The following is a 27,533-nucleotide window of genomic DNA, read 5'->3' as shown; positions in this document are numbered from 1 at the left end:
TTATCATTGACAATACCTACCATACCAAGTTATCATTGACAATACCTACCATACCCAGTTATCATTGACAATATCTATCATACCAAGTTATCATTGACAATATCTATCATACCAAGTTATCATTGACAATACCTACCATACCAAGTTATCATTGACAATATCTACCATACCAAGTTATCATTTACAATACCTACCATACCAAGTTATCATTGACAATATCTACCACACCAAGTTATCATTGACAATATCTACCATACCAAGTTATCATTGACGATATATACCATACCCAGTTATCATTGACAACACCTACCATACCTAGATATCATTGAAAATACCTACCATACCTAGATATCATTGACAATACCTACCATAAAAAGTTATCATTGACAATACCTACCATTCCAAGTTAACATTGACGATATCTACCATAACAAGTTATCATCGATAATACCTACCATACCAAGTTATTGACAATATCTATCATACCAAGTTATCATTGACAATATCTGTCATACCAGGTTATTATTGACAATATCTACCATACCAGGTTATCATTGACGATACCTTCCACACGAAGTTATTATTTACAATACCTACAGGTATAGAGTGTCCTATAAATTATGTTACACTGTCAAAGTTTAATAATTTGTTTAATAGAAAACGTAAATCATTTTTTTATCAAAATATAAATCACCATTTTACACTGCGCTATATCACTAACACCAGAAATGTCCAAGTTATCAATCAAGCTTAAGAAAACAAGAATCATAAATCATAATCCCAAAATATTTAGTTAATTTACTCTATGTAATTTTACAACATTCCGTATCAATTCATTATTTGTTTAATTCTATCCATACTAAATACCACGTATTCATATCTCGAGCTGAACTCTAGTTTACCCTAAATTGAATAGTTACATTTGTTGACGAAGTCAATTGACGTAAGAAGGACTGTGTTCCGTCCTAGAAGTATTGATTGGCACGAACACTTAGTCGTTAACTCAACAATCAATTTACGATCACAACTTGCCAGAAGCGCCACATATTTAATTTGATGGTTTGGTCAATTAGTAGATCACTCCGGCTAGTACTCGGAGGTCACGGGTTTGATACCGGTCTGGTCGTGCCTTGTTCCGCTCCTACTACAGATATTACAGATGTAAAGACTGCTATACGAGGATAAGTGAAACTCTTTACTGGAGTGGTACATCAGAATATCGCCAATATGGACGAGAGATGGATACTATTTGTGACGATAATGTCTGGAATCGCTATACAGACTAAAGCAGGTAAGCCACACTACATGCATCCTTCCAAGGTAACAGGAGACTGTCGTTTACTTGTGCGTTCCTACTTTTCAATTGACTTATTAGGTTGTCAAGAAGAAATAGAGATATGTCAAGACAGGAATGTCTTATTAGTAAATACCAATTTATGATAACAATATTAATTCTTTGTTGTAGGGACAGTCCCACCGCCTACCATTAATGGTTATAGAGGTACAGGTGTAAATATCCATCTATAATAAGAATATTAATTCTCTGTTTTAGGGTAAACAGTCCCACCGCCCACCATTATTGGTTGTATGGGTACAGGTGCAGATATCCATCTATAATAACAATACTAATTCTTTGTTGTAGAGACACCAGTTATACCGCCTAACATTATTGGTGGTATAGATGCACCAGAGGATGCTTGGCCTTGGCAGGTGGCTTTGCTTTACAAGAACAATTTCCGTTGTGGCGGTACAATTTTAAACGAAGATACAATACTTACTGCGGCCCATTGTAGAATATTTCGGTCATTGTAAGACATTTTTATTATCATCATGCAAATACATATGATAAATTTAAAGAAAAATCCTTACGGACGAAATATATTAGAAATAAAAACAATAACGACTGACTAGTGAGCGCTTTCGATAATGGGGCGAAAGCGCTCACTAGTCAGTCGTTATTGTTTTTATTTCTTCTATATATATATATATAATAGCACAAATGCTTAAGCAGTAAACAAACGTCATTGATGTGCTGTTATACAAGTCCATTTGATTGTATTACGTACATGTGTTATTGAGTATGGGTAATAATTAGTGTGAACTCAAGTTTCGGTCGTTTTTCATTTTAACATGAAAAGTGTAAGATTCTTTTTCTCTCTAAATTTAACAAGAAATGGTGAAAATTCAGTCGACATGAACGTCACTGTGCGTAAAAATGGTTGCCGCATGTATTAATGACGTCACTATCCAGCATGTGTGAGCTGTCTTTTCCAATCCCTGGTAAATCTTATCTTTTCCCTAGCATCCGCGGAAAAAAAAACCTGTCAAGTATGGGAGAAATCGTTGTCCACTCGACAGACCAAACAATAATATTATATAAAATTATATTAAACAATGCATATCTTTCTATTGTTTTTACCACAACAGTGCCAAGAACTACCAGGTTAGAATCGGGGAGTACGACAGAGAGAAAAATGAAAAAAAGACACGTGGAGAAAGGAACGTCCAAGTGAGGAGATTTCTAAAGGTATGTCAGTGGAAACTCATCATAATGATGTCAGAATCATCAGGGAATTATACAGGTATATCAGTGGAAACTCATCATAATGATGTGCGGAATAAACTCAATTGAGAATTATGAAGATATGTCAGTGGAAACTCATAATGATGTGCGGAATCAACTAAGAATTATAAAGGTATGTCAGTGGAAACTCATCATAATGATGTGCGGAATCACCTTAGACATATAAAGGTATGTCAATGGAAACTCAGAATGAATTGTGGAATCAACCGAGAATTATAAAGGGATGTCAGTAGAAACTGCTCTGAATTATAAAGGGATGTCAGTAGAAACTGCTCTGAATGATATGGGGAATCGACTGAGATTTATAAAGGTATTTTAATGGAAACGTATACTGGTGTACGGAATCAACTTAGTAGAAACTCTAAATGATGTGCGGAACCAAGTGATAATTATAAAGGTAGGTCAGTAGAAATATCAAATGATGTGCGAAATCAACTGAGAAATATAAAGGTGTGTTAGTAGAAACTCATACTGATGTACGGAATCATCTGAGAATTATAAAGATATGTCAGTAAAACCGCATCATAACGATGTGCGGAATCAACTGAGAACTATAAAGGTGTGTAAGTAGAAACTCAGAATGGTGTGCAGATTCAACTGGAAATAATAAAGGTATGTCAGTGGAAACTCTTGATGATTTGCATAATCATTTTAGAACTATAAAGGTATGTCAGTAAAACCTCATAATGATGTACGGAATCAACTGAAAATTATATACGTATGTCGGTGGAAAACCTTAAAGATATGCAGAATCAACTCAGAATTATAAAGGTATCTCAGTAAAAACTGATCATATTGATGTGCGGAATCAACTGAGAATTTTAAAGGTGTGTTAGTAGAAGCTCGTTATTATGTGCGGAATTAACTGAGAATTATAAAGGTATGTCAGTTGAAACTTTTAATGGTGTGAGGATTCAACCGAGAATTATAAAGGGATGTCAGTGGAAACTCATCATAATGATGTGCGGAATCACCTTAGAAATATAAAGGTATGTCAATGGAAACTCAGAATGAATTGTGGAATCAACCGAGAATTATAAAGGGATGTCAGTAGAAACTGCTCTGAATGATATGGGGAATCGACTGAGATTTATAAAGGTATTTTAATGGAAACGTATACTGGTGTACGGAATCAACTTAGTAGAAACTCTAAATGATGTGCGGAACCAAGTGATAATTATAAAGGTAGGTCAGTAGAGAATTATGAAGGTATGCCAGTAGAAACTGAGAATTATGTGCGGAATCAACTGAGAATTATATAGGTATATTAGTAGAAGCTCGTTATTATGCGCGGAATTAACTGAGAATGATTAATGTGTGTCAATGGAAACTCTGAATGATGTGCGGAATGAACAGGGAATTATAAAGGTGTGTTAGTAGAAACTGAGAATGATGTGCGGAATCAACTGAGAATTATATAGGTATGTCAGTGGAAGCTCATAATGATGTGCAGAATCAAGTAAGAATTGTAAAGGTATCAACTGAGAATCATAAAGGTATGTCAGTGGAATCCTATTATGATGTGCGGAAACAACTGAGAATTATTAAGGTATGTCAGTAAAAACTCAGAATGCTGTACGAAAATGTTTAATAATAAGTTAGACAATAAACTGTTACCAGATTGGACATACAGTTGATATGAAGCTCGTCCGGAAGGATGATAAATAGAATGGCGCCCGTTAGGGCGCCATGATTATTTATCTTTCTGACGGATGGTATTTCTATCAACTGTATGTCCTATTCGGTAACAGTTTATTACTTATATTTCGATTACGATCATTCAAATTTAAAACCATACATATATATCTTTTGAATTTCCCGCTTGCGCTAGTGTTGACCTGACCAAGTTCAATAAACGGAACAGCCATAGTGTCAGCTTCTGAATATATGCTGAGCGCCGATGAAAACGCAACACTGTTAAAATATGCAAAATTTAATGGTAACAAACTTTTTACAGAAAAAAAAACCTTTTCATTTCATTACAAAGGTATACATTTCGAGAGTCGTTTTCTACCAGTGAGTTATTCAAAGATTGCCCGTGAATGGGGATGAGACAAACGTTTCAACGCTACCCCCGAAATTCATTTTTTACACTTTCAATATCTAATGTGGCCACCATATGCCTCCATACAAGCACGACAACCAGACGCTGAATTCTAACTGGCGGAATGTTCCTCCACTCCCCCTGAAGGGCAATTTCAAGTTCATGTCGATTTTGCGGTTGTGGCTGACGTCGTTTCACAGCTTGACCTAACTGGTCCCGCAAGTGTTCAATCTGACTGAGGTCATGGGAGAAGGCAGGCCAGGGCAGTATTTGAATGTTCTGTTGATTAAGGATGTCTGTGGTCAACCTTGCTGAGTGCGCACGAGCATTGTCTTGCTGTAGAATGTCGACTTCGGGATGATTACGAAAGAATCGGTAGTTTGTAGGACTTCGTCGATGTAACGCCGTGCCGTCAGATTACCGTCCACGATAACAAGGGGCGTCCTGCGGTCGAAGGATATCCCTCCCCACACCATGACACTGCCACCACCCCTACGGTCACATAAGCGGACGCACGAATCGACGTAACGCTCTCCCCGTCGTCTCAACATGCGAATTCTACCGTCACTATTACGGATATGGAAGCGGGATTCATCCGTGAATAGTACGCGTCTCCATTGGCGCATAAGCCAACGTCGATGCCTCAGGGTCCACGTCAAGCGGTTTTGAGGTCGACGTTGTGTCAATATCTTCCCACGGAAGGGTCTACAGGCTTTCAAACCGGCGCTACGCAAATATCGGCGGACTGTAGAAACCGAAATTCGTCTTCCATTGATACCTATCATTGTTCTGGCCGTTTGGGAGGCAGTTTGGAAGCGGTCGCGGAGATGGATGACCCGGATGTAACGGTCCTCTCGATCCGACGTCACTCGTTGCCTCCCAGGGCGCGGTCTATTGTTCAGAGAACCCGTTTGAAAGTACCGCTAATGAAGTCTCACAATAGTATAAGGCGAACATCCCATTCTACGCGCAATTTCAGGCCACGGAAGTCCGCCTGCCATCATACCTTAACTTCGTGACGCTGGGTATCCGTAAATTGTGGCATCGTTTTCCAAACTAAACGGCGTTTTCAAAATTTAAATGTGGAAAAATGTTTTCCTATCCACAAGGTCTGTACACGTGTAATGGGTAGACCAAGCGCGCATTGATACCGAGTGCACGTACAGATAGGTACTTTTTTCAACAATCGACCGCTTGTTCAATGAAAAAGTGTTGCGTTTTCATCGGCGCTTAGTATAGTTCAACACAAAACGATTTGAAACAAACCGAACAAATGAAAGCTTTGCGATGATATTTTTCAATACATGCTATTTTGTCAACACGATAATACCATTAGATTCCAAAGACCGCACAACCTTACATTCACTTTTTAAATTATTTAACCGTTATCTATAGGCGTAAGTATAGAGGTCATTATTTTAAGTCCTCGGTCAATATTTTTTCTTTGGTCGATATAACCATGTATCGACCTCATCAAAATGCTATATTTGTATAATATCGCCATTGTAGAACTTAAAATAATGACCTCGGGCGACACCCTCGGTCATTTTAGCTCAGCTGGCCCGAAGGGCCGGTGTGCTTATGTCATGGTGCGACGTCCGTCGTCCGTCCATTGTCTGTCCGTCCGTCCGTCAAGACTCCGTCCGTCAAGATTTTCTTTAAATCGCTACTAGTCATAGAGTTCTGCATGGATTATAACCAATCAGGCAAGAAACACACATGTTGGAAGGGAACAGAGTTTGTATAAATTTTGGCTCTGATCCCCCGGGGGCAGGAGGCGCGGGGCCCAATAGGGGAAATAGGTAATGCCTTTAAATCGCTACTAGTCATAGATTTCTGCATGGAATGTAACCAAATTTGGCCAGAAACCTCCTTGGGGGAAGAACAGAGCTTGTATAAATTTTAGCTCTGACCCATCGGGGGCAGGAGGGCCGGGGCCCAATAGGGGAAATATAGGTAAATCCTTTAAATCGCTACTAGTCATAGAGTTCTGCATGGAATGTAACCAAATTTGGCCAGAATCATCCTTTGAGGAAAGGGAACAGAATTTGTATAAATTTTGGCTCTGACCCCCCGGGGCCAGGAGAGACGGGGCACAATAGGAAAAAGAAAGGTAAATCATTTAAATCGCTTCTAGTCATAGAGTTCTGCATTGAATGTAACCAAATTAGGCCAGAAACATCCTTTTGGGGAAGGTGAACATAGTTTGTAAACATTTTTGCTCTGACCCCAACCCAACATCCCCCACCGCGGAAGCACGGGGGACAGTGCCAAATGGTGAAAAAAGAGGTAAATCCTTTAAATCGCTACTAGTCATAGAGTTCTGCATGGAATGTAACCAAATTTGGTCAGAAAAAGCCTTTGGTGAAGGGGAACATAGTTTTATCTTTATACATTTGGCAGAAATAATGGGTCCCAATAGGGAAATAAGAGATAAATCTTTAAATTCCTCCAGAAAAGAACAATGATCCTGTATTCCGAACATTGCTTGGCATTACAATAACCAGGTGAGCGATACATGCTCTATTGGACTCTTGTTTATTCTACGAGGGCAATACAACACCATATGGACCTCAACAAAGGTCTATAATTGATATATATCCTTTGGAGGTAAGCAGTTATCTTATGGAAAATGTCGGGAATACTTGTTTCATTGAATTCACCAGAGCAAATATTACATGTATATGTATAACACTTTGTAATCAAGTGTTTATGAATGGATATTGAAAGCTGTTTTGTCATATAATTGTTTTACGGCTGCATTTTCATTTTATGTAGAAAGGTTAATGGGCATCAACCCCACACCTTCTCGTATTCAATCTGTTTTACAAAGAACCATTATTGTTTTAATATATTTTTCATCCATTGATGATGATGATAATGATAATGATGATTACTGCGTCAGTTGAGATTCGGGGCATAAATGTTTCAACTTCAAATCATTAAATTTTGTTTTACTTAATTCTTATGTAGGAATATTTTTGATAAGATGATACTCATGCTGAACTTATTATATTTCAGCATCCAGATTATGACTGGTTTACTTTAGAAAACGATTTAGCTATCATTAAACTTAAAACATGCATCAAATTCAACAAGTACATTCAACCGATACCAGTGTTGGCAGACGATAGCATGAATTTCATAGGAAAAACTTGTTACACCACCGGCTGGGGTTACATAGAACCAGGTAAGACAATACAGGATGTGGTTATTTTCACAGTTATATTACAGAATGTGGTTACATATATTTATGCAGATATCACAATACAGGATGGGCCTATTTATACAGGTAAGACAATATAGGATGGGGTTATTTATGCAGGTGAGATAATGCAAAATGTGGTCATTTCCACAAGTACGATAATTCAGGATGGGGTTATTGATAAGGTGAGACAATACAGGATAAGATTATTTACACGGGTAAGACAATACAGAATGTGGTATTTATACAGGTAAGACAATACAGGATGGGATTATTTATACAGGTAAGACACTACAGGATGGGATTATTTATACAGGTAAGATAATACAGAATGTGGTATCTATACAGGTAAAATAATAGAGGATGGGGTTATTTATACAGATAAGACAGTACTAGATGGGGTTATTTATACAGATAAAATAATACAATTTTTTTATATAATTTATACAGGTAAGATTAAATAGGATTGGGTTATTTATACAGGTAAGAAAATACAGGATGTGTTATTTATGCAAATAAGACAATACATAATTTCTTTATATACAGGTAAGATAATAAAGGAAGGGGTTATTTATACAGGTGAGACAATACAGGATGTGGGTATTTATACAGGTAAGATAATACAGGATATGGTTATCTATAAAGAGATAAGATACAAGTTATATTCTACATGATCAATCGTAGCTTTTAAGTTAGGTAATATAAAGTTGAATTGTGGGATATTCGTTGTTATTTAATTATTATTTGTCATAGTTTTGATATTAATTGACCTGAATATTCAATGGGTGTTCTAGCATATCCGGTGGTTCGCGTTAGCGTTAGGTATGTTGTCATAGCCAATCGACTAAACAATAGCAATAAATGAAATAGTCCTATCAATAAACCAAATACAAAACGATAAATTGAACACTTCAATCAATTTCAAATATTTTGATTAGAATATAATTTTATATTGATCGATTTTAAGAATATTTTAACATTTTTTCCAGTGAATTCCTACACTGACTTAAACTATATGTTTTCGTGACCTCCTGTGCTCTAACTGACAATGTTAATATTGGAACATAACACATATTGGGCTTAGTACCAACATAAAGATATTGTTCAGCGGCAATGTAAATAATACTAGTATTATAGACCTTTATTATTTTTACCTTTATACATCTCCTTTAAAAGAATATGTGAGATTCATGTAAGATGTTTTTTTTTTCAGATTCCAAATCTCTTGCAAGAAAACTACAACAACTTGAAACGCCTGTTATCACAAATGTCGAGTGTCAACAGGGAGTCGAGTTTACGAACGTTACAGACGATATGATATGTACTAACGTCATTCCAAAAGGAGCTTGTAATGTGAGTATAAGATCAGCACTAAAGTTATTCCAAAGGTAGCTTGTCATGTGATTATAGGATTTGTACTAAAGTTATTCCAAATGGAGCTTGTCATGTGAGTATAGGATCTGCACTGACGTTATTCCAAAAGGAGCTTGTCATGTGAGTAAAGAGTCTGCAATAACATTATTCCAAATGGAGCTTGTCATATAAGTATATGATCTGCACTAACGTTATTCCAAAGAGAACTTGTCCTGTGAGTATATGATCTGCACTAACGTTATTCCAAATGATCTTGTCATGTGAGTATAGGACCTGCACTAACACTTTTCCAAAGGGAGCTTGTCATGTGAGTATATGATGTGTGCACTAACACTTTTCCAAAGGGAGCTAACACTTTTCCAAAGGGAGCTTGTCATGTGAGTATATGATGTGCACTAACGTTATTCCTAACGGAGCTGGTCATGTGAGTATAGAATCTGCACTAACGTTATTCCAAAGGGAGCTTGTCATTCTGCAAAGTTGTTTAAGATACCAGGGAAACGGTAGACCATTTAGTTAGACTATAAACACTAATACGAGAAGCCTTTGCCAAGAAAGAACATTTTGTGTGGCGTATTGTTTGACTTAAATATCGGTATACGTGGTAAATTGGCAAAGTTTATTTCATTTTTTTTTATATCTGACAGACATTTCAAAGTTTGAACGGGTTCAACTTATTCAGAAACACAAAACAGAAGATGGGTGTCCCTCACGGCAGTATTCTGTCTGTCTCACTTTTTGGCTTAAAAATCAACAACATAACCATATGTCTTGGCCAATCTATAGAAGGGTCTCTTTTTGTGGATGATTTCTTGATCTGTTACAGATCGAAGAACATGCACACTATAGAACGACAACTACAACAATGTTAAGGCAAATTACAAAATTGGGCTGACGAAAATGGCTTTAGATTTTCAAGATCAAACACTGCATGCATTTCTGTCAAAAACGAAAACCATAAAACGATCCAGACCTCCCACACAATGAAATTAAAATTCCAGTAGTTGAACAAACTCAATTTTTTTTTGATTAATATTTGATTCGAAACTGTCCTTTGTTCCACATATCACGCATCTGAAGGATAAATGTTCGAAGCCGCTGAGCATTCTACGTGTTCCCGCCCATTCAGATTTACATTTTGTCATGAGTCTTAATTTAAATACCGTTTTACATGACAATTTGCTTCGGAATATTCTGCTTAGCAACGGAGAATGACGTTGAGATCTATTCTGTAGCCGCAGTATCGTATTTTGGGATAAAGTGAAATTAGAAGTATTCTATGATAAATATTGTTCTTTTTTTTCTTGTTGTAAACTCAATGCAAGTAATTCAGCAAGAATATGCTTCTTATATAAAATGGTTTCTAGCAGTACAGTAAGTCAATGCACACAGTATTAAAGCAATAAGAACAAAAACACATAACATCGATAAGAGTTCAATCGCTGGTGAGGGGAGAAAATTATTTCGGCGTTAGAAATTCCACTGCATTCATAACATTATATGCTTCTATTTGGTAATAGTTAAGAAACAAACAAACAAAAGAATAAGTTAACTGCTGTACTCTCAAATCAGTATATGGCGGTGATATGATTATCTTGACCTAACAAACCGTCTTTGCATGTTACAGAGTAGCGCTTAGGTATCCCACTGTGACGTCATGTTTGAGTGAAACTCAAGTCGTTTTCTCGATAACGTATGACGTTATGTTAACAAAAAGATATACCTACCCCTCAGTGGAACTCTTTTAAGGTGGTTCGATACAGTTAGGCCTAAACATTTCCCCTCGTTTAATATTTTTTTAAATTTGCTCACTGAAAGATTAGTTGATAAACTGTTTATTAAGGCTTTTACTTGAAATTTGACCAAGCGGTTTTGGAACTATTGTACTATCAATAACCCTACTTTACCGTCTGTTTTTTTTTTTCAAAATCCAAATTTACACACATATTTTCAAAGCTTGATAATTGACTGAAATATTACAAACAACAAGATTTTTTATCTTTAATATGTAAGTTTATATGGCTATGAATGACCTCAATGTCGTTTCCACTCTTAAAAATACATTAATTGTGAATTTTCGTAATTGAGGCCTAAAAAGGGCCAATTTTTGCATTTGAATTTCAACTTAAATACCTAATTTCAAAACATCGTGTCGTTTAATTTTCTTTATTTTTTGTCCACATAATTAGACAGTTGTTTGGGTTATGATGAAAGAATATAAAAAAATTGACCTTAGAATTTTTGAGTAATCAGCCTTTCTATACCCCTACCCCTAAAAAAAAGGCTTTTTTCACAATTATATTATCAGACCAAAATCGAGGGGAAATATTTTTGTAAGCAACATCTTATATATTCAACATTATAAAGTGTAATAGTCGGATAATATAAATTGTTATACCTGTTAATTTTATGTCACAATGCCACCTATTTGATGCTATACAAAGCTAAGGAATGGCACAAATAAGCTATTATTTTGCCTGGATATAATATCTGAAAAATGAATATGGAAAATTCCGTGTAAAGATTCCACTTTAATTACCCTTTAGACAATCCATGATTTTATATTGTTTTAGCGAAAAAATATTTTATCAAAATCTATCTTTCCATCGTCAAGATATCTTAGTTTCAATGGTCGTTTGAGGCAGATATTCAAGCATAAATTTGAATTTGGCGCCAAAATTTTAGCGTCTACGTGACAACGATCGAAGTTGATCACAACAATGTAGATAAAATCGATCATCATATACAACCGTATGTCTTTGTATACATTTTTGAGAATATATCTGCATATCTTATAAATGTTGATATATATTTATTATCCGAAGTAAACTAAAACAAATTTTTGGATCCTCAATATAACCTGTACGGCAAGTGTATAGTACGCTTAAGAAAAAAAACCTCTTATTCTGAATACTCGATCTTCGTTCAGCTGATTACTGTAGACAGGTAAATAATTAGTCTATGCCTACATGTACATGTTTAGTTTCTATATCACATATATAATACTGTTGTTGACACTAGCTTACGTGTGCTTTTTCGTAAGATAGTATTTGATCAACTGAATCCGAGTATTTCCATGCATTTTCTCAAAACAGGAAATACATGCATCATCTAATTACAGTAGTTAGGCCTATATCTTATCGTACATGTATACAGTGAATAAAGTCTTGTTTCCCGAATGTGTTAGTGCTTATTGAAGATCATATTAGCTAAACATGATACATGTAGACATATACATACGCAATATTCAAATATACTGGCTTCTACAAATTGAACGAAAAGCAGGGGTTGGGCGATGGAGAGATGAAAATATCTTTGTGTCTGTAGTTCATACTAGAGGATTACTCGGCAAAATTGGAATATTTTGATTTGATTAGGCCTACGCATCTCCCTTGAAACACATGTATATTAAGTGTCAAATATTCAGAGTTTAACGGAGTTGAACAGAAAATGTTTTAATCACTTGATTGATATGAAATCTCATTTTATTCAGTACAAGATCGAGACCGTATTGGCATATATCAGTCCGCACACGTAGCCTCATGTTAAATAGCCTAGCCAAATTCAAAGATCTGACAATATTTTTTTATTTTTTCTAGTATGTCGAAACTAGGTCCTACACCTACCGTATAAACTTTGATTTTCACCCGGTATCAAGCTTTCGGCAAACCGAAGTACAATATCGACAAATACGCCGTTTATTTTATTTTATTTTATTTTATCCTGATTTTAACGTTAAAAGGTAAGATATCGTTAGACGGATAATATGTAGATCGCTATTCTTCATAATCTTAGTCACAAAAGATTTTTCATGTGCAGTTCCGAATGCACGCATTGACCCTAGACTGGATTACCTGCCTTAGTACCAATTCTCTTCGCTAGGCTGCGCTCATAAGTACTAAGACAGGCCAGGGCCGACATTTTGGTCAAGATCCTGACCAAAATTATTCTGATTGGTCAATTCAATCAACAAATCGTTGGGTTCATTTTGACCCGGGAATTCCTTCTGTTTACAATGGCAACGAGGTGGAAATGAAATTGCGATATCGTTTAGGGAGCATTCAGCATTGAAAAGATATTTGAAATAGTTTAAGAACGTTATAATTTAAGTTCAACGACTAGATATCTACTCGCGTACGAAAACCGAAATTCCATACTATACGCTGACGTCATGGTGACTGTACCGGAAAACCCCCGAGCGTCTACTTCAAAAGACAATTTCGCGTTTCAACACCCAATATACACAAGTAATGGTATGTAAAGTTGTTTTCCATTAATAAATAATTAATACAGTTTACAATTTACCATTGTAAAGCAGACTAGAGGTCAGCAATTACAAAAAATATATGTTGGTATTTTTTCCGCGAAAATATGCAGACGCCATTTTGAAAAGGAATATCCCCTGAACGTTATAAATATTAGCCAATCAAATTTCCAAGATCGATAGCTCTGACCTGTCGTTGTATTTTCGGAGCGAAGCCTAGTGGAGAGTGAAAAAAATACGCCAGGCAAACCATTCTAGCATTGACCCGAGGAGGTCCGAACGAATGGCGCATTCGATCACTGTTCGGAACGTCCTTAAAAAGATGGATTGTTGAGATCGATTGGATTCGGTTTGGTCAAATTCGGAGATGTAATTCGGCTGTACGTCATTTTGGCGACGATGATATCACAAATCATCAAGTTCTGGTGTGATAAACTGTTCTAAACAAGAGGCCCATGGGTCTTAACAGTCATCTGACTCATGGCACAAAACAGCAAAGTCACAGTAATAAAGGCAGTGGTTAATAATTAATATAAGCAATACAAGGAACTCCTTTGTTGAATATGTAAGTTTCTGAAATAGGTATAGGTCATTTGTTGAACAAACTTGGTAGCCCTTCATCCATATATGGTTGTACTAATTTAAGCCAAATTTCAGCAAATCTCGCATTTTTGACCCCCTGCCGTTTTACCCCCAGGAGTCTTACCTCGTCCTTTATAAAATATGATTGACCTCAACTAAAGTTCCCCCTTTTGAGCCCTCCCCTCTGTCCTCAAGGGTAGAAACTAACTCGTTTATATTAAATAGTATTGTCCTTCTACAGTGATGTTTCACACAAAATATGGATGCATTAAGGAGAAGTAAGCTTTTAAAGCCAAATTTCACTAAAATTCCCATTTCTGAGCCTCGCCCCTCTGTCCCCAGGGGGTGGACCTAACTTGTTTATATAAAATGAAATGACATTCCTTCACCTACGATGTTTTACACAAAATATGGGTGAAATCCATTCAAAAGTTGGGCAGTAATAGGATTTTAAAGCTTAAATAAAGAAAAATTCCCCCTTAGCGGCCCACCCCTCTGCCCCTATGGTTTGGACCTAACTTATTGATGTAAAATATGATTTTCCTTCCCCAATGATGTTTCACATCAAAGATCGATGAAATTCATCCAAGGATAAATGAGGAGTATGATTTTAAAGCTTAAATTAAGAAAATTTCTACTTTTGGAGTATCACATCGGTCATTCTAAACAGAAATCACCTCAAAGTGGAAGCAAGAGCGTGTGCTATTAGTGTGGAAGAGAGCAACATTATGCAAGAGACCAAAATTGTCCTGCTATTTCGCTGTCGACAAAACCTGTGAAAGACAGAAAAGAATCCAAACGCTCAATAGATTACAAAGGAAAAGGTTAAGTTAGATATGTAAATGACTTTTCTGAAGCCGATGATAATGAAAATGAATTTAGTGTGTATAATTCAGATAATGTTGACAGTACTAGTATTAACATTGAATTTGGTGGATGCCACGTGTCCGTCATTATTAGTGGAGCCTCTGTTAAACTGATTGACAAATCACATGGGAGAAATGAAATGATGAGCATATAGCTTGCAAGTCAGAAAAAAAAACCAAAGACGTTGTATGCTAAGGCCAAAAAATATGTCTGATTTATATATATATATATAATTTTCATGTCACAGATTTAATTTATTGCCTATGTACTTGCATGATATTTTAAAGTGAACAGTCGGGCAAGGATGGCTAAAGTCGGTAAAAATGGTGTGAATGTATCCAGTATGATTTCTTATGAAATGGAAAAATAAAATCACTCGCCAAAATCTGTCTGCGTACGAAGAAATTAATTTAAAGTATAGGAATCCTACATGTAATACGTCCTCCCGGCCGACTATGTCCGTGGTTACATTTACACGCAGCCCCGCTTTCAATGCTTTCAAATTTTCTTTACTTTAATGGTCAGAACTGGGAAACTAAGCAGAACTTGGCCGTCGTATTAATATGTGAGAACTTTTGGAAGGCCAATGAACGCATTTAGACTGGTTTTCTTTGCCCGACTATTCACTTTAACTTATGCAGTAAAAAGTCAGTTAATATTGTAAGTCAGTTTATATTGTTCACAATACTTTTACATGCTGCTATACATTGCCTCGTTCTCAAATAATTGTCTTTTAATTTTTCTTTTTCTTTTCTTGCTTCAATTTTGCAATATATGTTAAATTATAAAATCTTTAATAATGGAAAAACTTTCCTTTTTCATTTGCGCTTTATAGACTTGTAGATATACAGAATAATCTACACGCAGACTGCATATTGTCAAAGAAATTTGAAATATAATAAGTATATACACTAACTTTGGATTGAAACAAAATATTTAATTTACAAGCGATATTTAATATAACCTACACAAAACATCAACACTTAGCGCTGTCACTCACCGGCACCGCAGTACTGACACAACACGCTAGCCATACCATGCTGAAAGTGGGCCACATGCCAAAAAAGACCAACTGACAGGACCTAGAATAGTATGCCTGAAGTGTTAATTAATTGATGGTTGCCATTCATAATCCAATTGTCATGTCTGGTTGGCGTTTAGTGACTGTACCTCGGTTAGTTTGCCTGCGTTTGGCCGACCGGCTCACCCGTCATGGCCGCCATTTATCGGGTACGTTCGATTGCAAAGCCCCAAGAGTTGGGGGACTTCGCCACAGACGCAAACGAAAATGTTGCATCACAAGATTTTCAATTCTTATCAATAAAAAGTTTAGGGCCGGGGGTAGAATCTAGATAGGGTCGGAGGACCCTAAACAGACATATTTTTGGCCTTTAATATAGATCGGATAAACCTTTGGAACCTCTGGGGAAATTATCGGCTAACATCCAACTCAAAGGTAAAAGTGATGGACTTGAGACGGATTTCTACGTTTTAAGCGGAGAGGGACCAGCTTTGATGGCAGGGACACTGCAAAACGGCTCGGAGTATTAGTACTGTGTATAAATTTTGTACAAGGAGAGACTTTTGGGAGATTTCCGGGATGTTTTCTCTGGATTTGGGAAGTTTAAAGAAGACCAATTCCAGCTTCATATTGATGACGGTGAAAAATACATCATGTGTACAGGATACTATTAAGCCTGCAAAAGAGAGTTAGTGACAAACTTGATGAACTTAAGTCACTTGATATTATAGAGAAAGTTGATTGTGTTAGTGACTGGGTAAGTCCAGTTTTAGTAGTCCCAAAATCTAATGGTAACATTCGACTTTTTGTTGATATGAGGCAGGCGAACCAAGCTATCGGTCAGGAAACACAGTGTATGAACGGAAGTGTATAGTATAATCATTAGTTGCTTTTTGTATCGTCACTTGTGAGTATCGAAGCGGGATGAATGAAAACAGGCATAGTATACAGGTCGGTAAAACACCAAATATCGCCATTATTCGTAACTACAAATATGTTTAACATTATTAGACGTCCTCATAACATGTATATTAACCAATTCGTTAACAAGATTTTGAAAATAATGTTAGCAATAGATAAGAATTGAAGTGTAATCACTGAATTACGATAAAAAAACTGCGATGTGTTTTCGGAGGAAATTGCGTTTTCGCACATCACTATCATCACTAATATTAATCAGCCTATATGTGTTAAAAAACATGTGAGTGTATGTGCATTTTGACCACAAAGAAATGTAGACAATATAAAATTATGATGTACAATCTTTTACATGTAGCTGCGCTCTTCTGAGGCTTTGCCCTAAATTCATATTAGTATGGGTACCATCAAATTGAACTCAATGAATCATCAAGGGAGATAACTACCTTCATTACTTACAAAGTCATGTATAAGTTACAAGCGGTTTATGTTTGAAAGAACTATCTGAAGATTATTGCGCAAGTTTTGACCAATATTAGTGTGTTAAGAATACCTCTGACGATGTCGTGGTGTATGGACTGTTAAAGGAGAAGTATGATGAAAACATTGAGAAAGCCCTATGCTGGTTGAGAAAGAAAGGTCTTACCCTAAATCATACAATAGACTGGTTCCCTTCCCTTAGTTCTCTACTCTCCGCCAGGCTGCGCTCCGCTCACTAGGGACCGGTAGCGGTTAACCATGATGATTTTTTTGATTGGTCAATCTACATATCCGGTTCGCTGGTATCACTTTTTTTAGACGTGGGAAATCCCTTTACGCACGAAGCGACGGATCTTAACGTAAAGAATAAATAATTTATTTGAACGATATATAAACAAAATTAAATAAGATCTTAAGTTTTGAAATCATTTCGTGCTAACAGAGTTTAGTGTGTTCATAGGAACGACGTTAATGACGTTATTTTCTCTTAACGGAAGTAGCCGTCTCCATGATGACATATCATGCGCAGAAATGATGCGCACTACTCTGGAGTTGGAATTCTCACTCAAGATGGCTACTCGCTACCGGTCCTCAGTGAAGCGTATAGACTGGTTCCCTTCCCTAAGTTCTCTACTCTCCGCCAGGCTGCGCTCCGCTCACTAGGGACCGGTAGCGAGTAACCATGATGATTTTTTTGATTGGTCAATCAACATATCCGGTTCGCTGACATCAGTTTAGAGTGTTCATAGGAACGACGTTAATGACGTTATTTTCTCTTAACGGAAGTAGCCGTCTCCATGATGACATATCATGCGCGGAAATGATGCGCACTACTCTGGAGTTGGAATTCCCACTCAAGATGGCTACTCGCTACCGGTCCTCAGTGAAGCGTACGCAAGGGAGGTAACTGAGGCGGGAACCAGTCTATGAAGCGTACGCAAGGGAGGTAACTGAGGCGGGAACCAGTCTAAATCATACAACAACCTATCTTCTTTATTAAAGAGTTCCACTGAGGGAACATAACTCTGACTATTACACTAAAGCAGATAATTCTATAATCTGCAAAAACAGAATACAACTCACTTAAATGCAATTAATATTATTTGTTCATTATACCGAAAACACAAAATATTGAAATTTAGGTATTTTCTGTTGCCCGTACTCTTACCGTCATATCAAACATTTTAATCATAATTAAAACACGACGATATAGATATTAAAATATAACTGATTTAACATGGAAAGTCTTTAACTCCTATTCACAACTACGTATTTCTACGCATTTGCATGCCAGTGTTGGAAAAATCACAATATCCCTTACATGTATTTTTGAGTTATCGGGGTACTGTTTACATGCTGTGAAACTGTAGATAATAGCCAACAACTTTTGTTATAAAAAAAATCATTTGGCAACGTCATTTTTCTCTTTCAGTGAGTTGATAAATCATGGCATCTTTATTCCGAACATTTTTGAATTGTTGACGTCGTGTGTCATACGGTGTATTCGCCGGAGCGGAGATCCGACATTGTATCTCGAATTATGCAACAAGTTGCGAAAAATAATATTTGTATTTTACAGTGTTTTTAGTCGATAATGTCAATTTTATGTCTGACTAAGTATATGGGAAAAAATGCATTCTAACATTAATTTTCTCGTAGCATAAATGCAGGTATTTGGTCCTACACAGTAAACTTCAACGACATCCTTACACAAAATATACCAAGAAAGCCGAAATACCACTAGTCAAAATACAGAAATTTGTTATTCATAACGTGCCGAAATATGTTTCCTATTGCCTTTACAAATCAGCTATCAACTTCGGCGGAAATCGCGGTCGCGGCCCGGTATAATTTCTATTAAAGTGAATAGTCGGGCAAAGGAAACCAGTCTAAATGCGTTCTTTGGCCTTCCAAAAGTCATTGTATACTATAATGATGGTCAAGTTCTGCTTACGGTGTCCAGTTTTGACCATTGAAATTTAGGGGAAGCCCCGTGTAAATTTAGCACAGTTCTAAATATAAATTCTCCAAACTCTTTGAAAACGAGGCTGCGTGGAAATGTCAACATGGACATGTGTTTCTCAGTCGTGTCGGTTTCGTTTCGTGTGATAAACCACTAATGCGGTATGCAAATTGTTGTTTTGAGATGATACATTTGATGCAAATGAAGTATTCTTACATTAATGACAATGCTTTGTAATCATTTTTCGATAAAAGCATCTTGTTCATGGAAATCGACACAAATATTCGGCCGATGCAGAGATGGGGCCCCGGCAAGGGGCAATTATTGCAGCATAGCATTCGTCGTATTTTACATCAACCGAATCATGAAGGTTAAATACAAATAATCGTAACATAATTTCCCATTTAAAACCACACGAAAACGTTCCATAGAACGTCCATGCATGTAGCTGTCAAAGATGTGAAAATAAATTAGCTCATACATAGATATTTTACAAGTACAATATATGTGTTCAATTATTCGTGTAGTTTTTTGCAGAGATTTAATTAAATTATCTATGTCTCTGGTTGGTTTTTTTTTTTTTTTTGTAAACAATATTTGAGTTCTGGAGAGAGATGACATGAATGTCCAGCTGGAAGGAAAGAAACTTTTATGATGAATATGTATCGTACAATGTATATATGTAAACGTACATTCCATGTAGCTGCTATAGAATTACAACTAGGAAATTCTCTCAAACATTGATAATATTTAATTCTTCACATTCATGTAGGCCTATGCTGTGAGAATTAACGCATCATATATATTTTCAGAAAACATATAGGCCTACATGTATGTTACTTTCCTTTTCTGTTGTTTTCCTGTTCTTTTTTGTGCTCTGGAGAAAAAGATGATTGAGTTGAAGAAAAGTAATTAATTAAGAGAAATGTGTACCACAGTACTTTGTCTGTAGCCGAGGGGTTCTATACTGTTTTAATAGTCCAGTAATTAATAATTAAATTGAAAATTTCAAAATTAAGATGAAATTGTAAATTCCATTTTTGAATGAAGTGGTTCCCCTCCTTTGAGAGTACACAGTGTGTATACCCTTTTAGGTTTTTAGGAATAATACCTGAATAGGAACCTGAAATAACATGACAATCAATCAGGTATGTGTGTGTTGGGGGGTGGGGGTGGGGGGGCTAAAAGACAGAAGAATCATGAGGTTGGGAAGTTGTAACTTGAGTGGGGGGTTGAAATATAGAAGAAATAGCAACAGATAACTGGAAGTGGAAGGGTGCTTTATCATTGATCTGGTCATTGCATATTTGGGGTTTACATGGCTTTTTTTTGGTTATTTAGTCTCATTGATTTTGGAGCAACTTTGAATCCATATGGTACTGTATATCTTTCTTTTTTCCATGTGTAGCTATTTCTTCTGTATTTCACCCTCCGCCCAAGTCACAACTTCCCAATAGGTACCACTTTTTTGTTTAGAACTCAAATCAAAGACAGATGTACATAGTACTACATACTACATTTTAGTCTATGTGTTTGTAATCACTGTTACTACAGTATTAATACATAAATGGTCTATGTACAAGTTACACATAGACAATAAATGTGAAATTTGGTTCAGACAAAAAGATTTTTAACATTTCAGATAACTTGCTAGTTTTATGGTTTTATTTATATGTTGAGTCTACTCTCTTGTAAAGTAGAATTTAGAAATCCTAAGACAATGTTATCTATATTGCTATATGTAAAAAAAAATCCTTATATTTTTAAAGTAATTGAAAAACAATCTCACAAGCCCTGACAAACAAATGGGCAGGCATATGGATGCAAGAATTATAATCACTGGATCTAGAGGACTAATATAAACAAATATTTCTACAAAGTTAAACAATGAAAAAGTATTGCATCATAATTTTATTTAATGATTACAGTTGAAAGGAACATTTAATAAATTAATACTGTTTAAATGTTCTGTTCATGATCTTCTAGGTCCATATTGGAAAAGTTTACTTTCAAGAACACTCAAATCAACATTCTTCAGTCTTCATATGATGCTAATTGTATGTATATGTATACATACACTTGTATACAGGTCCAAGGGATGAACTTTCTGTATTCATGTCACTATGCATGCATGGTGCCTGAAAAAAAGAACCAGCAATTTTTTATATCTGTTGAATATGACAAAAATTGAAATGATCAATTTCAAATATATATAAATGAATAAATGTAGGTTCATTCTACAGGTTTTTTTTTATTTTAGAGAAAACATTTTATAAGTTGTGAATGTGTCACTGATGCATTTGATAGAATCAAATATTGTTTCAAAAAAGATACAAAATTCATTATCTATAGTTCCAACAAAAATTCAGAATAATTATAAATGATACATGGCTGCAGTACATTTCAACTCTGTAAAGTTTGTCATATACACATGAACCAGGTACAGTTGTAATAAATATACAAACACTATTTATTATTATGACCAGAAATAATACTGTATGTGTCCTCCAAATATATCTAAAGAACAAGCTAAAACCTACATGTACATGTATGTATATGTGTATATCAGAACATATACAATACAATTTTACCAATTAACCTACAATGTAAATCCTATATACAATGTATGTGTATAACACTACCAGAACATGTACAGAACAAAAATTTACAAATTAAAAATCTATAAATATATACATCAGAACTGTATGAATTGACCGGTAGCATACAGGGCATTCATTACCCCTAAAGAGGCCCCACTAAAGAACCGCTATTTACCCCAGGGTTACGTTTTACGCGATTGGGGAACAGGTATGAAACATGTGACCATATGTGACCACTCATTTATGAAAAAATACTGCTAGGGACTATTTACATAATGATCAAAATACGAAGACTCACTCACAATCAGCTGAGCAGGGAGTACCGGGTACGTAGTAGGCCTAGGTACGTAACTGTTACAGTAGCGGTCCGGAGCCGCGTGCTCGTTTGAACTGTTCTCTTCACTATAACAAGTTGTATTAACACTCTCCATGCGTCGTAATGTTTACCGAGTCAGTTGTTGGGATTGTCGCTGCTCCATTACCTTTCCTTTCGCATTTTAGGTGAGTCAGTTCGTTGTTTTGGCGGAAACATTTTGGTTCAAAACTACGGTAGCCATGTTTTGTTTACTACGGAGAGTGGTGGGTGTTGCGCATGCGTTAAGATTGAACTGCACTCTTAGCCGTCCGGGAGGACTTTTAGGATTCCCATAGATATTATTATTTTCTTCGCATGTACAGCGATTTTGACGGAAAGTTTTATTTTTCTAATTCATAAGAAATTATACCGGATATATTAATACCATTTTTACCGATTTTACAGTCACTTGCCCGACTATTCGCTTTAAGGTCATCGGTACAAAACAAGCCCCTATGTGATGAAGATGAGTAGAGTTTCTCAAACGATATATAAATATAGATAAAATTAAGACAATAAATATATTCAGCTTATCATTAGAAATATTAATTTGAACACTTTGTGACGAAGAAAATGAAGTATATGATGCTTTCAACAGCGATATTTATTTATATACAGTAGTAGGGTATTTCCTGACCGGGACAGCGACTTTCGATTTAAAACACGGGCCATATGCAGATGCATGTGGAGGTTTCACCTTGATACCTAGATACATCGTAAAATCGTTACCAAAACAATATGACACACCTTTTGATTATATTCAACAGACAAACTTTGAGTGATATAGACGTTATTGATATAATTATATCCATATGTAAAAGTATTCATCTGAACATCTTTTTTTCGAAACACATACGCTATCGGCTTATTACATTTACTATGGCGAAATAGGGAATATTTGATATAAAATATTCAACATGGAATGTTTTATATTATTGACATTCAAAACTCATCTAAATTAATAAGGCCCGTGTATAGTATTTTATGTTGTTAATAGATAATGAGTCAATAAAAACGTTGTACAACATAATAAAAGATATGTTTCCACATTTGATTCGACTAGAGACACACATAAATGTTCTGTAAGCCAAAAAATACATTCTTGTATAGACTCCCTTTCGCGGCTATGCAGAATGTTCTTCCGTTTTTTGTCTATGACTATCATACCCCCAAAAGATATTGAGAATAATGCTTAATTTTTAAGTTGTTAAATAAGCATTTACATCACTTTCTTGGGCTTTAGAGCTTTAATTGTAAGATATTTTAACATTTTTATGAAAGTCCAAAATTCCTGTTACTAAGGTAACGTCATTAGCGCAAAAATATATTTTTCTGCAAATTTGAAAAGGTTGTGATCTGAAGTTTCTAAATATACATTGTATATGGGTTGTTTCCAAAATTGTTAATGCAAAAGGGTGAAAAATCACTTTGAAAGAAAATATTAGATTTCCGAGAGTTCCACAAAAAAAACTATACGTATACTACCTATTATAACTTTCCTTTTTTGGTTTCGTTAAAATCTTTTTCTTCTGACCGTATTACGTCATCAACGGTAATGTAGGAGTAACGTGTTCCGCCATTTTGAACGTTATCAATCTGTCGGACATCATAACGTCTCCTCTGGCTGATGTGTTCCAGCATTTTGAACGTTACCAATCTGCCGACGTCATGATGTCTTCTCTGACTGACGTGTTCCACCATTTTGAACGTTACCAATCTGCCAGACGTCATTATGTCTCCTCTGGCTGATGTGTTCCAGCATTTTGAGCGTTACCAATCTGCCGACGTCATTACGTCTCCTCTGGCTGATGTGTTCCAGCATTTTGAGCGTTACCAATCTGCCAGACGTCATTATGTCTCCTCTGGTGGACGTGTTCCAGCATTTTGAGCGTTACCAATCTGCCGACGTCATGATGTCTCCTCTGGCTGACGTGTTCCACCATTTTGAACGTTACCAATCTGCCAGACGTCATTATGTCTCCTCTGGCTGATGTGTTCCAGCATTTTGAACGTTACCAATCTGCCGACGTCATTACGTCTCCTCTGGCTGATGTGTTCCAGCATTTTGAGCGTTACCAATCTGCCAGACGTCATTATGTCTCCTCTGGTGGACGTGTTCCAGCATTTTGAGCGTTACCAATCTGCCGACGTCATGATGTCTCCTCTGGCTGACGTGTTCCGCCATTTTGAACGTAAAAAATCTGCCGACATCATTGTGTCTTCTCTGGCTGACGCGTTCCGCCATTTTAAATATTACCCATCTGCCGGACAGCAATGTGTCTCCTCTGGTGGACGTGTTCCAGCATTTTGAACGTTACCAATCTGCCGACGTCATGATGTCTTCTCTGACTGACGTGTTCCGCCATTTTGAACGTTACCCATCTGCCGGACGTCATTATGTCTTCTCTGGCTGACGTGTTCCGTCATTATTTGCACGTTAGTAATCGGCCGATGTCATTACGTCTCCTCTGGTTGACGTGTTCCGCCATTCTGAATGTTACCAATCTGCCGGACGTCATTATGTCTTCTCTGACTGACGTGTTCCGTCATTATTTGCACATTAGCAATCTGCCGATGTCATTACGTCTCCTCTGCTTGACGTGTTCCGCCATTTTGAACGTTACCCATCTGCCGGACGTCATTATGTCTTCTCTGGCTGACGTGTTCCGCCATTTTGCACGTTTCCAATCTCCCGACGTCAATATGTCTTCTCTTGTGACATGTTCCGTCAATATTTGCACGTTAGCAATCGGCCGATGTCATTACGTCTCCTCTGGCTTGCCTGCAATGCACGCGAGGTTTCCGAATAAGTGTAATATGTCGTTTTAGGTGAAAATACGTTTTGTTCACATCGATCATGTGATTTGATGAAGCAAATGTGTCGATTTGGTGGATTGCCAGAATGAGGCATAATAAATATATCTATAATACATATATATGTTGACGTGGATGTGAAGCAGTTGTATAAGCTGCAAGTTTGTTTGGCTTTGTGATCGGGTACCTTAGACTTCAGAATAGGGCATAAAATGTTTACCTTCGTCTCTTATATTACTAGGTTTACTGCATGACATATATTATATAACTAGGGTGATAGTGGTGGTCCTCTTCAGTGTCTTATCAACAAGAAGTGGACACTCGTGGGGGTTGCGTCATTTAAAAGCCAGGCTATATGTGGCGCGGGGCCAACAGGTTATGCCAGGATCTCAGGTCCAAACAGGGAATGGATAGCTGGAAAGATCAAGACGAGGAAAAGAAGGAAATATATCAACAAATCTTAACATCGTGTCTTTATATGGTAATTACAGATGCTGGTTCCCACCATTAAAATCCAGCTCATTTCTTTTTTTTGTTAAATCAATCTTGTCCCACATTGCTAACTGACGCTTAAGTTTGTTATCTTAACTTAACATGTTGTTTACTGTCACTTCCTGTTGTTACCAGTACTGATTGCTAAGTTACGCTACCTGTTGTTTACTAATGTTTTTTCTATTGTTAATTAATAAACCTGATACTCAATGAATCTACCTGTTGTTCATTTACCTCGGCTCTTTTAACTGACCCCATGATGACCCTTTCATATTTTATTCACAAACAAATACATGTATATCTAACAAAAAGACAGCAGCCTTTAATTTCCCCTTAAATCTTTATGTTTTATCTAGGATGACAGTGGCTTTATCAACAGGAAGTGGGTGCACGCCGGGCCTGCAAGCTGGGGTCTTTTTGCCACGACATCCGTCAATAGCGAAAGTTCTTGTAAGAATCTTGCAAATATCTAATATAAAATGTAACTTATAATTGAACATTCTTATAACATTATAGTCCTACTCCTTTCTGGTAATAAATTGTACCAATCATATTTTTTTTACTTTTACTTGCTTCTTTACCGATAAAATACTTTAAACGTATTTCATTTGACAAAGAATTACAAAATAGCAAGGTCGCAGTGCTCACTTATAAATTTGTGAAAATACAAAATCGTTATTTCTGCAATAATATGTCGCGTGTTCCATTAAGCGGAACGTTCCGGTTTTCGTCTAGCCCTTCTCATTTGATGGTTCCTAGTTGGAACCAATATGGCCGCTGGTGAACGATATCCTAGTCCAATTTCAACAAAACTGTGTATATACATGTACATTTCTTTCAACCACGAAACCGAAGAAAAATATTACCATGTGCATTTCTTATGGATTTATAAGAGGAAACTAAATAAAAATGGTTTCGGTACTGCAGTATTACTCCACAATCTAAGTTTTCGCAATCAGATCTGAAACGAATGAATTGGATAATTCCATTAGGAATGTCACGTGATCATTTCAGTCCATTCAGATATCAGTATGGGAAAAATAGGGTCAACATGGTCAGAGGTAATGTTTACAGGTTTTACAGGAGAAATATCTTGTTAGTGTTGTTACTCGTCTATAAATAAATAGTTAATTTTATTACTAGGCAATATATTTTACACATACGTTATGTTCATTTCACGTCGATAATCCTCAAATGATATGACTATTAGTCTAGATGCCAACAAAGGGTAATAATAAAATGCACGAATAACGTAAAAGAAATCATGCAAGGGCTATGTGGATCAGGTTAACATTGTTGCATATAAAACAGTAAAATAACTTGCACTATAATTCATGTTCCAGGTTAGCATATTTATCAGCTTTACAACTTAACAGCTCTCATCGCGAGAGAAACTTAGGTTCAGTATAAACCAGAGTAATGTATTGAATCGTGAAAGGTATGTTTTAAAAGTTTAACTGCATACCGTGCAGCATTTGATGTTTAGTCTGATAATATTAACAAAATAACGATATCACTATTTCTTATTCTATTATACACCGTACCCCTTCTGTGACCCCACGTGGAAAGTTGTACCTGTCGGATGGTAGCTTTGAAGTTGCACACCTTTCTCCTTCTTGATAAATACCCATTTTTCTAATTCGTCCTTAGGATAAACACACCTTCTCTGTTGTAACAGATCGGAATCGAGACATTGTTAATTTCTGTCTGTGTCAGTTAAATCTAAGAAAACCGGGCTTTCAATAGGTATTAAATTTTAATTGATTGACCATATTGATGCAATTTTTCATACTTGTATTAGGTATTTAGGTACCGTTTGTATCACACAATCACTGTTTATTTGTTGTTGGTGTATGTTTTATCCTGTAAATTTATGTATTACGGTAGGAGCGACTGTCGATGCTAATAAAAGACACCTGATGCTAAACTTTCAAAATTTAAGGTTTAATCTCCCTCTTAACACCAATGAG

General features: G+C 36.3%; 1 protein-coding gene across 1 annotated transcript; it reads left to right on the top strand.

Moving 5' to 3' along the window:
- The first annotated feature begins 1,098 nt into the window (after positions 1–1,098).
- On the top strand, positions 1,099–26,116 carry LOC138320855 (chymotrypsinogen A-like). The gene is made up of 7 exons (XM_069264123.1): positions 1,099–1,291; positions 1,643–1,808; positions 2,428–2,527; positions 7,650–7,818; positions 9,047–9,186; positions 25,344–25,552; positions 25,920–26,116. The coding sequence occupies exons 1-6, from the start codon at positions 1,228–1,230 to the stop codon at positions 25,533–25,535; spliced, it is 831 nt and encodes a 276-aa protein (XP_069120224.1). The 5' UTR covers positions 1,099–1,227; the 3' UTR covers positions 25,536–25,552; positions 25,920–26,116.
- Positions 26,117–27,533: the final 1,417 nt, after the last annotated feature.

This window comes from Argopecten irradians, chromosome 4, assembly GCF_041381155.1.
Source record: "Argopecten irradians isolate NY chromosome 4, Ai_NY, whole genome shotgun sequence".
Classification (NCBI taxonomy): domain Eukaryota; kingdom Metazoa; phylum Mollusca; class Bivalvia; order Pectinida; family Pectinidae; genus Argopecten; species Argopecten irradians.
Note: the sequence above shows the minus strand (reverse complement) of the source record. Positions and strands in the feature narration are given on the sequence as shown.

What these genes read in the sequence shown, in the direction of transcription:
- LOC138320855 (XM_069264123.1), top strand. Translation starts at nt 1,228, where the DNA reads ATGGACGAGAGATGGATACTATTTGTGACGATAATGTCTGGAATCGCT. An exon ending in CGCTATACAGACTAAAGCAG is followed by an intron (nt 1,292 to 1,642) that starts GTAAGCCACACT and finishes TCTTTGTTGTAG; the next exon opens with AGACACCAGTTATACCGCCT. An exon ending in TTCCAAAAGGAGCTTGTAAT is followed by an intron (nt 9,187 to 25,343) that starts GTGAGTATAAGA and finishes TTATATAACTAG; the next exon opens with GGTGATAGTGGTGGTCCTCT.